At 38.3% G+C, this 19,160-nt stretch overlaps 2 protein-coding genes across 6 annotated transcripts in view; one reads left to right on the forward strand and one right to left on the reverse strand.

The window, feature by feature from the left end:
- The window catches only part of LOC105689797, a 38,717-nt gene that overhangs the window by 16,058 nt on the left and 3,499 nt on the right, over positions 1 to 19,160 (forward strand). For 4 of the 5 annotated variants that reach the window (XM_012407086.4, XM_048652998.1, XM_048652999.1 and 1 more), the window contains 4 exons: positions 5,790 to 5,862; positions 9,065 to 9,336; positions 17,489 to 17,777; positions 18,836 to 19,054. In XM_012407086.4, coding sequence (XP_012262509.2) covers positions 5,790 to 5,862; positions 9,065 to 9,336; positions 17,489 to 17,777; positions 18,836 to 19,054 — 853 coding nt within the window. Of the gene's footprint in view, positions 1 to 5,789; positions 5,863 to 7,666; positions 7,764 to 9,064; positions 9,337 to 17,488; positions 17,778 to 18,835; positions 19,055 to 19,160 lie in introns of those variants that run through there. The other variant, XM_048653000.1, reaches the window with a different exon arrangement.
- Positions 13,593 to 14,402, reverse strand: LOC105689835 (CD209 antigen-like protein A). Its single transcript, XM_012407165.4, has 3 exons — positions 14,243 to 14,402; positions 13,939 to 14,187; positions 13,593 to 13,862 (listed from the first exon to the last, which is right to left on the reverse strand). Exons 1-3 carry the CDS (start codon positions 14,325 to 14,327, stop codon positions 13,693 to 13,695), a joined length of 504 nt encoding a protein of 167 aa, XP_012262588.2. The 5' UTR covers positions 14,328 to 14,402; the 3' UTR covers positions 13,593 to 13,692.

Below are 19,160 nucleotides of genomic sequence, written 5' to 3' on the forward strand. Positions count from 1 at the left end.
CGCAGACTCGTTAATAGTAGCTGCCCCTCAGAATTATCACAGATTTTGGGCTTTTTAATTTTCATTTCGTAGCTGGGTTAAAAAAAAATTATTCTCTTTTGATTTTTTTTTTTAATTTGTACGAAGCAAATAGCCTCTACCCATAATGTAGGTACGTCCTGCTATTCCGTAACTCGCATTCAGCCTTCGATATTTCTCGCGATAAAACGGCCATTGTCTACACCCGATAAAACTAACTAGGCGTTTTTGATGTTAAAAATGTGAGAAAATTCGCACGCCGTAATAATTTCATCTGTACTGCATAGAAATTTCGAGTAGCGATTTCATATTTTGAGGCAAAACTGTCCACTGCCACGCCCCCCGTGAAAATATTGTGTATAGGACTGAGAATATTACTAACAATCATGAGATTATTATAACAATAACGTCGTATGTGTACTATATCGTTACGATTTATGCCAAAAAATGGGTACCACCCCTTTGGATTATTACGAATTTTAGTCGAAAAATGAAGTATTTTTGGAATTCGATCGTACGACATTTTTCACGGTACAAGTTTCGATTGGTCATCAACTTTCTAGAAGAGGATATATATGCGAATATTTGTGTGTATCTAATTTTCAAAAATTAGATATCTGCATACACTTTTATTTTTCACGATACACCATAGGTACTCGCACCATATATGAATACCCATGTGCGTTCGTGTAATGATCTGATTTAGAGCGTAAAAATTGATTGCGATTTCTTCGAACTTTTACTCACCGTTGCATTAACGTGAACGTTTTAATTGACATCTAGATTTCCTTATACATAGAATTTCGATTAAAATACACATTCGTCTATAGGTGTATGTACGTAGCTGTTGATCACCTGGAGCTTCACGAATTTCATACATAAATATAATATGTTATTTTAAATTACATGTATAATTTCCTATCATTTAAATCTATACGCGCAGATATCGTCGGCGTGGAGAAATCGAAAATCAAAATCTATATACGGCAATTAAAGATCAAGAAGAAAAAAAATATTTATGATCGCAGTATAGTTATAAGCCGTAATTTTATTAATCGTTTCTGGTAGTTTCATTTTTTTTTTTTTGCATTTTTCTTTGCATTTTTTTTCTTCGTTTATCGATCGTTTGTAAATGAAAAAATAATTAGCTTTCTCAATTGAAATATGAACGCGTCGTCAAATGTGGGACATCGCGTTAGATTTAGACGTGAGCTTCGTCTTCGTTGGTTCTTTTTTCTTCTATTTTCTTTGAACTGTAACTCGGTAATTTGACGATCTTCGCTCGGATGATTTCTGCCCGTATACCGCATGTATCATAGATGCGATTTTATCGCATCAGGAATTTTCTTTTCTTGTATATATATATGTATTTACTTCATACATATATTATTTATATGGATCGTCGAAGTCACGCATCGCTGAACGATATTTTCTGAATAAATTGCTGCTGTTCCACAGCTGCGGATCGTACAATATACCTACCCATTTTTTGCAATTCCTGCACTCGTCGATCCCATTTCCAAACTGTTCGATTTTTTTTTTTTTACTCTTTTCATTTATTCATTCATTTCGAATCCTCAGTCATTCGGTTTTGAATTATATACTTCGACCGAAGAATCACCGGTAAATATATTTTGCATCGATCGACGTAGCCTCATTTTTTAATCTTTCCAGTGCAACCGACTCGTTCTTCTAATTTGTTTTTTTTTACTCTATTTCTTTATCTATTTTTCTTCTTCACGTACAGCAAAATCCGAGTTGTTTGAACAAATTGTTTCACGTATAATGTAGATATCATTTCACATAGGTACATATATATCTACCGCACGTCTATACGAATAAAATAATTGAAATAAAAGAAGAAAAAATAAATTAACTGATAAATATCTAGCTGAGGGGCTACAGCTGCACGCGAATATTATAGTCCGACGAACAATTATTAATTAAGTGCCACTCAACAATTAGCTACTGCCATTGTAATTATGTACTTATATTATATACTCACAATTAAATTAGTACGACGCGTGACGTCCATTGCGGGATTTTATGTTCAATGAAAATATCATATTGCACACCTGAAAGGAAAGAAAATGAAAAAAATTTGATATCAGTTTCTAATTCATACATGTGTACTAACGATCACATTCTACCTGACGACGCGGACCGAAGCTGAATGCAACCACAATTACAATTACCTACTCTGCACATATAATTCCCTTAACGATTTCGAAGCTCGTCAGTCGTAGAAAAATCTTCGTCGAGGTTGCAAGTGATTTAAAGTACCCACCTAATCGTCGCAACGCGGATACCAATTAACTAAATAAATCGATGAAAAATTTATTGAAATATATACGCGCGTCAAATCGAACACCCTGTATACAACGCGCGTCGGTTAATTAACACATCAATCTGTGCGTACCTGTTTTTTTTTTTATTTTTGGTTCGTTTTTTTTTCGTGTTTTTCGAGTCGGATCGTAAAATTTCCAAGTTTTTAGGTGAGTGTCAATTCGCGTTACGTACACACACGCGCAGGTATATTTGTGTATATGTATCTACTAGTAACGAATGTTAAGTTGCGGAACTGGACGGCACCGACGATTTACAGTTTTTGAATTTGATCATTTTTACGAGGTGCGATCGCGATATTCGCGGTATACGTAAACCCAACCTGTCGGACATACGCAGCGAATACACATCTATCCAGGTTTTTTTCTATACCTCGATATATCGCGGGCGTCTATATAAAATGAATGGCAAAAACTTTCACGGTCGCGTCGCTCGTATATATGTGTAATGTAAACGCATAATATAATAAATAATAATTTTATACCGTGGTGTAAATAAATGAAACCACATGTACTACTATACGTTACATGTACATCCTTATTATATACATCCGAAGACGAGTCGAAAAGGACACGCCCGATTCTTCGTCGTTTTTTTGAGGGCACTCTTTACGTAGCAGTTTTATTGTAAAAAATAACTGGGAATCGACACGGTTTTTTTATTTTTTTTATTATTCAAGCATTTTCCGCGAATGTTCGTTAATTTTAATTGCCGCCGTATATCAGAGGCCCCAGTTTGGCCGTGTATACCGCGATTTTCTTATTTCGACGTGCAAAAAAATCGATACAACATCCTGCGCCGCAGTATCTTCTGGTAATTTTCGGAAAATTTTTCTCGTTCCACCGGTATTCCCGTTACAACTCTCCTGCAGCCGATCGCCGAATTGCATAATTATATAGACCGTGGCGAATAAAAATTGCATCAAGTCCGATTGCAGGATTTCTGCAAATTATTGGTTCGTCGTCGTCTTACCGATTGAAATATGATTATTCGAAATACATGAGACCGTTACTTAATTTTTCGGGTGAAAAAATACCTTCGAAAGAAGGTTGACGTTACGCCCCTAACACATCAACGGCGGAACTTTTCATGCGGAATCTAATTAATTATACGGTTAGGTGCATGTGACGGTGTAACTGCAACGGACGGGTGTCCGAATCGGGCTTCTTTTACCGGAGGGACGTCCGACGACGATCACCTTTCGTAAGGTTGAATATCACCTCGAGCAACGTTGCAACAGCAGCGGTAGAGGTAGAAGATTTACACGTATATATATATACATATATAAGAAGCGGTAGAACCAACGGCAACGGCAACCGCAGGAGCTACCTTGGCCGTCAAGGCGCCTACGCGTTCCTATAGCACAGCTACGCCCATAGGTGCAATAATTCTTTGTCGTCGCGTTATATTCTACGCTGTGTATACGATATAGAGCCGAGTTGAAACGGACCCATGAGCGGTTGAATTATATTTCAACGAGTTTTTCCCTATTCGCCAAACTCAAATCACCCCGCAAACGCAAATCATCCCTCGCGTTGAGCGACATCGCGATTTCGACGCATGAAGGATGAAAAAAAGAAATGGAAAAAAAAAACGACGACGAAATGCAGGAAACGAATTACAGAAATACCGCACAGAGTGACGAGGGGGGAATGAGAGGAGACCGTTCGTTAAAAATCGTAGAACAGCCGATACTGGGAGATTCGTTCTTCGAATCCGTGGAGTCGCATGGCGTGCGAGTAAATTATCATGTGCAGCGTTCGCGCGGTACGGCGGGCGCAAAGTTTTGAGAAGGCCCCCTAGGACGGCTGCTGGATTTTCTCGGACGTCGCGGCTTAGGTCGCGATCGTGATCGTTCGCGTGGTGCTGCGGGGCGAACGAGATATGTGGAAAAATGGCCGTCTCACCCGGGGCTCCCTGCGCCGAGCCCGAGCCTCCTGTTCCCTTTTCCATGTTCCATGTTCCGTGCGCCTCTCATGTCGGCTTTTGCTGCTCGCTCTGCCCTCCCCGCCGCACATTTATGTATATATATAGGTATACAGTATACCGCGTGCGACTGCGTACATACGCATCTGCACACGCATACCGATTTGTACGCAGGTATATATCAAACACGTACAGGTATACGTACGTACCCGGGCGGGTCAACGTCTTCCATGTCCTCGGGCCCAACTCTCGGGTACAACGACGCGCTTCTTCTATCCCTATAACGCGTACGAACACCACGCACGAATACGAGCATCGCAATACCGAGTATCGTCGTAATCTCCTCGCGCTATGTCCCCTCAACTCTTCGTCGACCGCTCGTTTTCGTTCCACGGAAATTCGTCTTTGGACGAACCAAGAATTCAATCCCTTGATAATTTTCGTTCGGGGGGGATCGAAGGGTACGAAGGTTCTCATAATTCCGTTCACCGTTTCGATTTTTTTACGATCCCTCGTCGTCATTGGATAAAACTTTCGATTTCCAACGTCTATACCGATCCTGTGATCGATCGAAGAATTTTTCTACAATTTTTCTCATCTCCTGTTTTTTTTTTTTTCATACGGTGTCCCAGCAGATGGTGTTCACCTATTATCTGGGTCTAATCTAATCGCTGTCACGATTTCGTTTTCGATGTGCATGTAGCCTTGTTTGATATAGGAAGCAGGTGTTTTGGCTTCTGTTCTATTTTTTCATTTTTTTCTTCAAATTTTTTTACGCGAAAACTAATTCGTAGGAGACGGAAAGAATATCGCATTACTCGATAACTGCAGTTTGCGGAATTGGAATATTTTTTTTCCCCATTCAACCGCCGGACGATCGTTACGTTATGTGCAGATCGTGTTTCAAGATCGCGTGCACGGTTCGGTGCTCACGATCAATTACTTCTGCGGCTATCGACCGCTCGCGGGAGAAAGTGTGGGCATAATGAACGGTTTTCAAAAAAATTTACTCAATGAACTATACGGCTGCACACTACGTAATTAAACGGCACGTCATTAACGCAGATTTTCGCATTGTTTGAGAACGATACTTTAACCTTTTTTGGAAAAAATGAAAAAAAAAAATTCGTAAAACCGTTCAATGGAATTCGGCACGCGATCTGTATCATCGACAAGTTAGCCGAAATAAACACCGATTTGATACAACGCCGTGTATTCAACGATCTTTTATAACTTGAATCGAGAATCACCTCACGAATTAACCGCACGCGATACTTATTTAATGCCGATCGTTTTCGGTGCTAAATGATTTCATTTTTTTTTATCTTCTTTCGAGAAATTCTGCGGACTGTGAGTAATACTGATAAACCGCGCGCGATATGGTCATCGATTTTTGCCACCCTACACGATAATTATTGCCTCCGGTTTCAATTCCTTTTTTTTCAATTCGGATCCTACAATTTTCTGAGTTTGAAAATTTGTTTTTTTCTATGTTCCAGCGAGTCGGAAATGGCTCCCAATGCAGAGGAGGAACTGCTAGCCGTCAAGCCGTGGGGGCCACAGCCGGAAAAAGTAAGAAAATTTACAAAAAATATATTCAATTTGAATCGGTAAACAGATACGAATCGATAGTTATAAATTAAAAATGAAGAAAGAAGAAGAATTTTACTATATAATCCGATTTCACGAACTACCAAACTTCGATCAATCGAATTAGGTACGGAGCAGCAATGCATATTCGAAGAGCTTAGATGAACAAAACTTTCAAATGTATGAGTAAAAATTACATATTTCCTATACACCTGTTATAAAATCGTCGAACTTGACGGTTGAACGGACAGGTAGAGCGTCTCCCTAAATTCAATAGCACGAAACAAGTAGAGCATTTTCATCGGAGGAGAGAAGAAAAAAAAAACTTGTATGAAAAAACGGAGCGAAAAGAGCGAAGGAAAAAAACTGGGAGAAATGTGAAAAACGCGTCGACGAAGCCGTGTCCGATCAGTCGTGAGTATCGGACAGGTTTTTTAGATTTTTTTTTTTTCTAAAGTGTGCGTAACTTTTACTTCGCCTTTTTTATCAGGTTTCCAAAAAATGTGCACGTCAGTCGTATCTGCAAATATATCGGATTGAAATTTTTTTTAAATCGAAATTCGTGATTCGCGAACCACGATATCCGATTGGCGAATATCGCACGTACAGAGTCCAATTAAAAAAGATTAAAAAAATCAAAAGAGAAAAAAAAAAAAAATAGACGTTCATTTGCGGATGTGTTTCAATATACAGTAAGCAGTAGTTGCGGTCAGGGGTACATATCCGTATCGAGTCTCATCAGGTGGTTTTCTAATTTGCGGTCATCACGCGGTCCGCAGCAGCATCAAGTTCACATTATATTTTATCGGCAATGAAAATAGAAAAATAGAAAAATCGTAGACTTGATTTCCGCGTGTCCGTACGATATTCATTTTACACACGCATGTTCGTACAACGTTGTACATCTCATATCTATATGATACCACGGAAGGATATTCGATGCTGTGCAGAAGTAGTGGCGTATCATACCATACATTTTCTTTTTTGTACAAAAATATTCATTTTTGATAAAAAAAAATAAGAGAAATTTTTTTTTACGCGTATACATATATTAATTTACATGTGCGATTATTGTGTACCCTATAATTCGTGAAACTAGATCTATATTAATTATACATCGAGGCCTCGAGTTCACGAATTGTAGGGTGAGAAAAACCAGTTTTTTGACTCAAATTATCACACTAATATCGTTATTTTGCGAACGAAATTTAATTCGAGCCATTTTTTTTTTTTTTTTTTATATGTAGGTTTCATAAATATATATAAATATACCACGAAGTAGATAGGCGAAGATATCCACGCGTTACATGTGCGGGTGATGTTGTATTGTTCAAGCTAAATATAATACTGGAAACCGTCGCGTATGTAAAACGTTAGAAATAAACGTTAGAAATTTATCGCGTGTCTAGCGCGATGATCCACAAAAAACTAGATACACGTACAACGCGAGTACATAGGAATAAATAAATAAATAAGTATAAATAACCAGCAAATTAAATTCGCATATATTATCTATTCGAGTATTTATACGCATAGGCTGGCCGAAAAATTTCTCACAAGTGGATACGTACCGATGTCTCTTTGGTTTGAAAAAATTTGGAAAAAAAATAGTTGGCTCGTAGGTGAGACCGTGAATGCTTGCAGAATGATTTTGACGATGATTTTCTTTCACCTTATTTCATTCGCTTATCGCTTATTTTCTTTTTACAATACTCGAATGTACGTGTACATCCTACACGAGCTGCTCGCGATACGCTAGGTATACATACAAAGGGGTACGCGACGAAGGTGAAAGTGGGGGAATAGGTGTACACGGGACATTGACCAGTCCAAGTTTAAGTCGGCGACTCGGCGGTCGAAAACCTTGAGATTGTTGATTCGAGGTACGTGTAATATAGGCATACAAGTAAACGTACACGTACGCTTCCTATACGAAGCGTATGCTAATTGCGAGTATCCTGCAGCGCGATGACTTTGTACGATAACTTCACGTTTTAAAAATCTCTGTATACGTAGATAAAAAACTATACTTGAAAAAGGCGCTGTATACATACAGGTACCTGTACATACATAAATTTGAGTCTATTTCCAAATATAGTCGGTCTTCTTCAATATGTTTTCCCACGATATAATTTCGTTTAAATAAAGTATATACCTATACTGTTATAGATTCATCATTTATTTAATATACTTACATGTACGGGTAAATAATATTACCTATATCATCATACGTGCTCCTTAAAAAAAAAAATCGATACTCGAAGCCCGGCCATGTACAGTATATGCGTGTAATTAATTTTGGCTCGAAATTCCTCTTTTTTTTTTCTTGTTTCGTTGAATTAGTATTCTGCTGATTGAAACTAAGAGATTAGGATCCCAGAGCGGAAGTTCGAATTGAAGATGTTGTACAGTGAGGTGATTAGATAGGGTTTTTTTTGTTTTTTTTTTGTTCTCTCATGTACGAGAGAAAAAAAAGATAATGAAAAGATATGGGAAAACCAGTCTACGAGATCATCGTTAATATATACGATGTGAATTCTGATGAGTCTTTCGGCGGCTCATTAGATATATTATATACATATATATCTACAAATATGTATAAAAAAAAAGTTGGACGATATCCTAAATCATGATTTTTATCTGATTTCTTTTGCTTTTTTTTTTTGTTTCAACCATTTACCCGCATGTATCGACGATCGTTGCCAAGGCGCCTTTATATGCCCCGATTTTTGTACCTGTACATATGTGGTTATCTGTGAGCATATATATATACCGATGTGTCTACAGTTATATAAAGAATATTAGGGTTCTTTATTATAATGATATTATAATTGCTATCTTTGGATTACCTGGGCAATTACAATATATGTAGGATCGCTCGATGTACGCATAGTTGATCTACGCTTTTTATATATCCCGTCGTAAATCAACTGTAAATCATTAATTACTATTATTGATTGTTTATTATACTCGATATCATGCCGCTGTTTCAGAAGATCCCATATTTTTCAGTTTTTCTTTTTTTTTTTCTCTGTATTACTGTACCTAATCTTCGATGCGTAATTAGTCTTAAGTATATTTTACGTGCGTGCACGCACGTTTACAAGCGTTGTATGTGATATATTTTTTTTGTTCACCCGACTTCGATATTTATATTCTATTATTTTCTTTTGGTATTGCGTAGCAAGAACGCCTGAGGCCACCAACTTATAATGCCGAGGATTACGCGGTGGCTCTCAGAAGATGGGGAAGACGTCCCGTTCTTTCCTCGTCGTCTTCTGGATCGGCGGCAACGTCGGGAGGCTCCGCGGAAACGCAAAACGGGACTCTACCCTCCACGACCAGCTCGAGCTCTGGCTATGCTTCCGGAAGCGGAGAAATGACCCTTAGACAATTCACTTCCGTCAGCGAATTACTCAACAAATTGCGCGCCGATTTGAGACTCGCTTTTCCGAGGTAAGAAACACTGCATACTTCTAAAATCTTATTCGTTTGAACTTGAAAAATTATTTGAACGAGGAAGAGTGGGCGAAAATTGATACCGTCGTGGGGTGGATTTGACGCCGTATTTGGTATGTATTTTAACGCATAAATTTGAAAAATTATCTTCCAACAGCGAATGGGTTGTTAAATGAATCCGGTTGAGGATGACCGATATTGTAAAAACTTTGATACGAGATCCTAGAATTGGAAGTATAGTAAACCGTGCATAAAAGAAAAAAAAAAAAAACAACCATGCACATAATGGCGTTATTCGTCGATCTATAGCGATGGTTAACTGTACATTTCTTTTTCAATGTCGGGACATTCATATTATACCCATCATCGTGAACAATGATGCGACAAATTTTATACGCGCTATAAAATTACTACGTTGATATAATACAACGATTATTATTATTATAAACGTATTTATTTCAAGGAGGGAGATTTAGAAGAGAAAAAAAAATATCTTGTGGGAATTAAACTTTGCCAAGTTTGTACGTTCGTATGTTCACATTACGCATTAAATACTTTGTATATATGCGTGATAACGATAATGGTAATTATGATGATGCATGATGGCCATATACCTTGTTAAAAGTGTTAAGGTTAATATAGCGACCGGTTACCGAACCCGCGAGAAGCGTATTAGTTATAAGTTGACTTCCGCTTTTGGCGTACTGCGGCAATCAGGTATATATAATATAATTTATAAAACGAAACCGTCTGTATGTAAGTGCTCGCAGGTATTTATAGATACCTATACCAGACATACCGATATTGATCGGAAATGTTTGTAGATATTTATCATTTTTTTTTTTAATTTTTATTGGTTTGTTCTTTTTTCGTTTCTTTCGTTGATTTTGTCAGATATTTCGACCACGATTGTAATAAAAAAAAGTCGAAGTCGCAAATCCGGGCGAAAACCAATTAGAGAAAAAAATCATTGATGATGATTCGACTTGCAATGCCTCGAATCATACCTACGAACGTACAACATCGTGGATAAGTATATTCTAATCGTCGATCATTATCCCATAAATATATAGATGAATATCTATAACATATAATTATATATATATATGGTTCGATTTATTGTCTCAGCGTGAGATTATTTATTGCTGTAATATAATACCAGTTTACATGCACATCTATGATGCGAATTAAACGTCATGAGATATCCGCCCGATCTTGAAATTCGGTTCGAAGACCTCTCGACATCTTGGGTCTCTTTTTCTCTCAATAATCGTTCAAGAAATCACGTACATAGTAGGATGGCTTGAACAAAATTTTTTTCTTCTATTTTCTTAGCATGGGGGCAGCGTAGCGCTTTGTTGTGAGACGTCACCTTCGGGGCTGAGCAGAGGTGACGCCCCACAACAAACCGCGCGCCCGTGGCTACCTGACTCCAGCAAAGTTCTGGCTCGTTGGTAAATTGGAGAATTCGAATATTTCGACCCATGCATGAATTGCGACGATTCAAAGTGGGTCTACGACTGAAACCAATCGATATGTCTTATAATTTTTCTGCTCCCAACAGCGAATAATCGATGATTAGTCGATCGATTGCATGAGTAGATGATTTTGGCTTTCAGATTTCGATTTCTGAGCTGATTATACGTGAAATTACTCTTGAAGAACCAAAAAAATATTCGATTTTTGAGCAAAAAATAAATCATTGTTTTAATTGGGTTTAATATGCTTTTCTTACGTATTTTGACCTCGGGAATCCGAATCTGAAAGGAAAATTGATCTATCTCTAAAATTGACCGAGTTATCGCCAATTTTCAGCTTTTTGGGGTCGAAAATAAAAAATTGACTTTTTAGTCTATCTTGGTGTAATTTGAGCTCAGGAATCCGAATCCGAAAGAAGAATTGATCTATCTGCAGAAATGACCGAGTTATCCCCATTTTTTCGCATTTTTTGGTACAAATTTGAGGATATCTCGAAGGGAAAAAATCGTAGCTCAATTTGGACAACGGATTCGTGTTTCTGAGGTCAAAATACATAAGAAAAGTGCCATACGATCGATTTTTAAAAATAAAAATTTTTGGTCAAAATTTGAGATTTTTCCAAGGGGTACCCCTTACGATTTTTTCAAATTTTGATCAAAAATTTTTATTTTTTAAAATCGATTGTATGGCACTTTTCTTATGTATTTTGACCTCAGGAACGCGAATCCGTTGTCCAAATTGAGCTACGATTTTTTCCCTTTGAGATATCCTCAAATTTATGCCAAAAATCGTGAAAAAATGGGGATAACTCGGTCATTTCTGCAGATAGATCAATTCTTCTTTCGGATTCGGATTCCTGAGCTCAAATTACATAAGGATAGACTAGAAAATTAATTTTTTATTTTTGACCCCAAAAAGCTGAAAATTGGCGATTACTCAGTCAATTTCAGAGATAGGTCAATTTTTCTTTCAGATTCGAATTCCTGAGGTCAAAATACATAAGAAAAGTGTAATATAATCAATTTTCAAAGTACTTTACTTTTGGCCCAAAAATCGATTTTTTTTCAAGGGTAATCTCACGTATAATCAGCTCAGGAGTCCAAATTTGAAAGCCAAAATCATCTACTCGTGCAATCGATTGAGTAATCATTAGGTGGGAAATTTTTTTTCGCTCGAAGTACCCCACTTAATTAATTATTTATTCAAAAAACGAGTGGGCTACCTCAAAATATCAAGTAACAAATTTTGCCCCTATTCTAAAAAAATTAAAAAAAAAATGTTTTCCAACCTACCCTAGTACATATGTGAAAAATTGATGAAAGTTCCTCAATTTTCTACTGTTATACTTTCGCATTACGTAACGCACATATATGTTATCCGTGTGGCTATAATATATGACATAACAGAAGCATAAATCGTGGAGTTTTTGCTGTTCAGAGACAATAGTTATTATTTAAATGAACACGAAGTAGATACAGCCGTCGTTTATGGTACGTTCTTATTATGCCGACGGAACAATCAAGAGTAAGTCTTAAAACTGCGTGGATTTGTATGTATTAAAAATATAGAAACTGGTTTCATTATGTAGAGTGACTACCTACCTTGATACTATAGAGAATCAAACTCGTACCGCAATTTTCTATACTATGGGTATCAAAATTAGGGAACCTGTGGTTTTCCAATTCATGCATTTTTTTGTACAAATTTCCTTTTCTTTCGATTTTTCTATTAATCTACGTTGCAGTGACGTCGATCGTCGCGATCAATGTACATTATCATAATTTGATCGCGATCATCCGGTTAGAACGGCCGCGGTAAAAAATCCCACGTTAAATTATTTGAAAAAAACTAAAAAATTTCTGCCAGTAGTCTTTTTCTTCGTCTGCACTCTCAGTGGTCGTTTTTTCCTCGTTCCTGATTCTTTTTTTTTTATTCCTCTTCACGTATATCCCGTTCGCCTTCACCTTGCCTCACGAAAATCACCGAAGTACATACTCGCGTATGGTAGTTTTTACACACCTATGCGAAATTGCATAAAATTTACTCCTCCCAGCATCCTTCATTAGCGACGCGACGATGACGACGACGATGAACGAGGAGACTCGAAAAATTAGTCGCAAACAAAAAACCGAGAGCAAAAAAAAACAATATATACAGGTGATATACTTATGTGTAATGCATATACTTATAAGGCGAGTTTAGAAAAAGAATTAGGTACCTACGCAGCGTCCATCAACGCACGGAGTAAAAATCGGATAAACGAAGAGCTGTAAGTCATGATTGGTACCTATATATACCTGTGGTACCTACTCTTGATTGAGTAGTTCCTTTTACTCCCGATATTCGTATCGGTCGTTACTTTTTCGTTCACCTTTTTCTTTTTTCTCTATTAAGGGGACTCATCTGTTCACGTCTATTACAAGGTATACGTACTACATTCTGAGTAGATATATCATCGCGATATTCTATTGAAGTTCAGTTCCCATCCGTTCCGAACATTACCGTCCAACGCAATTCTTGCGCAAGTATTCGGCGGGCTTTGAATACTTGTTTTTTTTTCTCCTCTCTTATTATTCAATTCGGTCTTCTTGTCTCGGTTCTAACAACGAGTTACCGCGACTGTTATATCATCTCGTTACATCTCCGATCCTCCGTCCGCCGCGGCGTCTCGCTTCAAGAACAAAAAGAGAAGAAGAGAAAAAAAAAAAAAAAGCGGAGAAACGAAAATTCCCCAACTTTAGTTACAGGCAAAGGTACGCAGGATCGTGCAGACATTTCCTTAATTTCTATTTATTTCCATCTCGTTTTTTCGTCGTACATTCTAATCGATACACAGTTCAAAGTTTTTTCAGGGGTGCAAAAAATAATTCGCAATCACGATTGGAGTAGACCTTGTTGTATCAGCGAAATTTCACAAGCGAACACTTTTCTCTGCGTGCATCTTTCGTTGCTCAATCCTCGATTGCAACCCCTAACCGTAAGACAGTTGTTTGATCCTGCGGTAGGTTTTCCGGGTGCCCAAGGAACGTCGACCATAGGAGAACCTGCGATATTCGAACGTCGGATGAAATGGGATGGAGACGAACAATGAATAATAGAAAGAAACGTTTCAATTCATACCGTCGCTAATTTTTCGCCAAGGAGCTCGCTCTTCGGTTCTCTTTATTCCAACCCACACGTAAGCGCCGTTTGGTTTTATCCCGGCGATGTGAGAAATTTTTCGACGCGTGTCAATCAGCGCCAATTGACCGCCAACTTCGTTACATTTTCTGGCGGCGTCGTCCCACGAAAGTTTTTCGGTATAAACTTTGTAAGCGACGTTGACATCCGGGAACTCGACGAAGCCGGACGGAAGGTCCGAATCCGGAGCTGCGAAAAAATAAATATGTAATCCCCGTAAAGATGGATGATTTTGAGAACTTACCTTGATCAGGTATGAAACAATTTGTCGCACGGAATATTCCGATGATCAGTAAAAAAATAGCGGATATTTGCGCGGATGACGACATCGCGGTGATTGTTTTACGTCGAATTTATGTGAAAGACTCGCTCACGAAATCCTCGTTTTAATGCAGCAGAGCTTTTCATCTCAGTTCTTTTTATACCAGCAGCCAAAGTTCCAAGATTGATACGAATAACTCTCGATTTATGATAATCTGAGATAGCACAATCATGTTGTTTTAAAGCAAGTCGTTGATTTCCAAGAATTAAATATATGGACTCCACTTTTTCCTCATCCGCGCACGGATAACAGAGATCACGTATTTTTGTTTTGAAATTGTACGAATATCTGCATGCAGATAGAAACGTACATTCTTCATTCTCACCGAAAAGCAGGGAGGATGAGGTTGAAGATTCCATGGAATCTAACAAAAAATCGAAAGAAAGAAGAGTAAAGGAGATAAAATCTGGTGGTGCCAATTAGCAACGTTATTTGGAGTTTTATTTATTTTCGTTGCGCAGTTTGGTGTGTGCGTGCGCGCGTGTGTGTAAATACGATTGAAACAACTTACGGAGTGAAATCAACGTAATAAGATCGAATAACGGTTGTACATGTACGTCGTATATCCCTACGTGCACATTGTATGTACGTTAAATGTGTAAACTTCCGAGATCTTCTGACGTCTCCTCGCGAAGATTCGCGTTCGACGCGCGTCCCGATGATCCAAATTTTATCATCATTATTGCACAGTCGGTTCGTCGATCACACGAGTAACAAGTCGTACATACGTGAACCCTTCGAAAAGAATAAAAGGGAAAAATTTGCGAAGAAAGGAGGATATATACGAACACAAATTGATAACTTAGCCGTCATTATCGCAATAGCATTCCATTATCGTATTTTATCGACTATAGGGAAAGAGGCTCTACAAAATTATACATATCACGCATGTGTGTTGGTATTTTAATTTATTTACCGTGCATTAGTACACGTATGTATGTGTCGGTAAGTGCGTTCATTATGTACTGCAATGTGTACTGCACACCGCACTTTATGCAGTTCGACCAAAAGTACCGCTTCGCGATATACCTGCGCGTTGTTTTATTCCTTTTTATCTTTTCATTTATTCATTCATTTTTTTTAACTAACTCGAGTAATAGCGTGGCAATTTATATGTTACACGCAGCTGTACGCTAAAACTTTCCTGATATCGAAAATTTGATTTTCGTTCGACTGCTCGCCTGCATTATTGTTGTACCCAAATATCGTTATGTGCGCAATTTTGGCGCTGATGCAAAGATCGGTCGAAAACCCTCGAGGTTACAAGTATAATACGTTGCGTAACGCCGCGCCGTTATGTCGCGATTTTTGGGTACATGGGTGTACGTACAAGTTGTGTTCGCGTGTACATAACGTCTATGTACGTCATTTAAAATATATATACAACGCATGTATACGACACCTACGTATATACCTATGTAGGTATGCTTGCATGCGAGGCAGAAGGAAAGAATTTCGATAAATCAAGGTGAGCTGTCATGACAAAATGCAACTGCAACTGCAACTGCGTAGCAGCAGCAGCAGCCTTACGATTCGATATTTTCGGGAGCGTTGTATAAACGAAAGAAGAGACGGCGAAAATAAAAGGAGGAAAAAAAAAAATCAGAAAAAGGGAGATGAAGAGGGACCGACGAGCTTCATGTGCAACGCGAACGTCCAATTATTTCAGCATTCGCTTGACACATATATTTTACTTTTTCAATTCGAAACGGTCTGCAGCGACTACTTGCTTTATTCTTCTGCTATACTTCTGCAAAAAGTTGAAAAAAAAAACAAATTAGCTCGTGTCGTGGTTTTTGGAAATTTTTCGAAAAAGCTACGGAAAATAAATGCGTCGTACAGAAATTGTCTGCAGTTTTGGAGGCTGCGTTGTGCGCAGACTTTTTCGTCTATAAACGTAGCATAAAGGACCTTTTGTGCGTCGCGAAGGCTGCAGCCGCAGGTCGTAATTCTTGAACATTTTATATAAGATTACAGTTGGTATTTATTGCGCGATCGGTGTATACTTTTTGGTCCTTGCGGAACGAACGTTATACGTTGACTTGAGTCATTGGCCATTTTGTCGACGTCGCGCGTTGCAACGTTTCTTTTTTTTTTTTCTTTTCTTTTCTTTTCTATACGTATCCGTATACGTGCCGCACGTTGATGATATATGGGTGCATTTAAATACAAATATATCAAAGAAAAAGGTCGACTATACAGTCGCGATTTCTTAACATCGCTTCTATAATCGTAGGTTGGATAACTGCTGAGTGTTCTGCATCAGGACGCGCGGCATAATATCGGATTTGGTGATCGATCGATTATAAAACGTCGCCGCGGTGTAGCTGATCGATTAAACATGCAAAGGAATTCGTGTCATCCAACTCTCTACAGGGCAATGCAACAGATGCTTCGGATTCCGGAATTTTAATTCAAAATTGTTGAATAACATTTTTGTGAAAATCCTTCTTTTTTTTTTCAGAAGATTTTTCTATACGTACACGCGGATGTCGTCGTCATGCAAATATATAAAATAATCCTCATCTTATAATATTTCCAAGCGTATATAGGTATACTATTTTATATTATATGCGTACAACAGGTGTGGGAAATGTTGCTTTGAAATTGTCTTGACAGAGATAGGCGGGCATTATATGGGTGGGTAGTAAATATTAATAAAGCGCGAGATTATTGCGTACGGTGTTAGGTGTACGCTTGTATATATTTATACAACGTATGTATACGCGTGTACATACATACATAGATTTGTGTACACACGGTTATATTATAAACTGTAAGGATGATTGCGGTGATTAACGATGAACAACCGCATCGAGAGTAATTATTTCTATATACTTAATGAGAGATACCAACTAGTTAAATAACCTTAACTCGTTATACCTGTACGTGTACACCTATATATGCGCATACCATGTCTAGTAAAGGACAAGGTAGTTAATTAATTTAACTCGCGACGTAATGGATATTTTGTTCGAATAAAAAGAAAAAAAAAAAAAAGGAACTGGACATGAGCCGTATGTGGCGTTACACTTTGAATTGAAATTCTAACGGAAATTCATGCTGAAAGTTCGTAAGAAGTTTCCAGAGGCGTACAGCCTCGATTCTAAAGATTCGATTGAAGGAGTAGCAAAAAAAAAGGAGAGAAAATGACGAAATTTGTTTCAGTTTCGTTCAAGAATTCGCTTCGTCACCGGCGGACGGGATTACCCTGCTTTTGGAAACGTTGAGAGGAGTACAGTTGGCCCAAAATTTACCACCTTCCGGTCAAACTGGACCGAGAATCGGCACTCGGAGAGCCGCTCTGGACGAACTGGGATGCGTCGAATGTCTGGCCGCCTGTGGCGAAAGATGCGCCGATGCACCGAGATTGCTCATCGAAGCTCAACCCGGACTCTTGGCACTCGCCGTTTGTCTCACCAGCAGTTTGAACCGCTCGAGAGTTTTGGCTTTGCAGGTAAATCGTTCGATACGACGAATCATTCAATTTCTTTTTTTTTTATACTATGAAAAATAAAATGAACTGAAACGAATCGTCGATACAACGTTCTTCTGAAACGCGGAAGTCGATCCTGGAAAACAGACAAAGAGGTCAATATCCCTTCCTTCACCCTTTCCCCGACCCTTTTTTTTTACATCGGCTAAAATCTGCGCCGCCTCACAACACGCTTTTCTTATCGTTCGGAGGAGAGAGATATATACGTGTAATAATAGGGTAGATCATACGGACATAGAGATATTAAGTGTATGGGATATCCTAGAGAACCGTGTTCATAAATATCTATCCGGGTATAAAATTTGTATAGTTCGTTGCACGTATTAAATGAATATAAATTTATATACCAGTTGCCAATTTGATTTGCAATTGCACCAGATGCGGGATAAACGAACGTTCCGCGCTCCGTTGCACTGATTGTTACTTACGATAGTTTCGTGTGCATGTCTACCTGTAAGATACGAGGATTTTACGGCGTACACATTCGAAGCAACTGTAGTTACGTATCAAAGTAACTGTCAGACGCACGGCTGCAACGACGTACATTTTGAATAAACGAAGATAAAATATATTTTCTCCTACGAATCCGAGGAACCCCGTTATGTTCCATACAGGGACACTTGCGGACAATTTGAACGAACCGTATTTGGGATTTTTTTTTTTTTCTCGTCAAACAAAAATTGTTTGCCTGATGCTCACGACGTGTGCAGTGATAGTTATTATCATTTTTAATTACATCGTTAAATATGAGCCTTTGAATTTTTTTTTCCCGCATGTATTCGATTTGGTCAAAATTCAAGTACATGGTGTTCGCTCGTTACCTGTATATTCGGAAATGTCTGTTAAATATGTTAATTTGCGAGTCTTAGCTGTGAATTTACAACTCGAAGCAAACACGTTAGACAAATATATATAGTAATAAGCACAGGGGGAAATCGTAAATTGAATTTTAACCGATAATTAATTTCTTGTACGGATATTCTAATTTATACGTGTGCTGCCATTAATCAATTCTACAGCTACTGACAAGGGTCTGTCAAGCACCTGGTGGTCATGCGGCTGTTTCCGAAGCGGTTTCAACTCTGAGATTGAGATACGGAGAAGGTGGAAGGTTCCGGTTTCTTGCAGGAGCTTTACTTGCTCCGAGCGCCGCCATCGTCCTCAGGGTCGCCGGAGTTTCATTTTTAAACGCTTTCATAAAATCCGCTCCAAGGGCACAGGCCAAACTATACATACAGGTGAGCATCGACGACGTGAAAAATATTAGAAGAAATTAACAGTTGGCAAATAAACGAAAAAAAAAAATACCTCGTAACTTGGTACCGTCGATTTTTATTTGAATGT

Source organism: Athalia rosae, chromosome 3 (genome assembly GCF_917208135.1).
Source record: "Athalia rosae chromosome 3, iyAthRosa1.1, whole genome shotgun sequence".
NCBI classification, from domain to species: Eukaryota; Metazoa; Arthropoda; class Insecta; order Hymenoptera; family Athaliidae; genus Athalia; species Athalia rosae.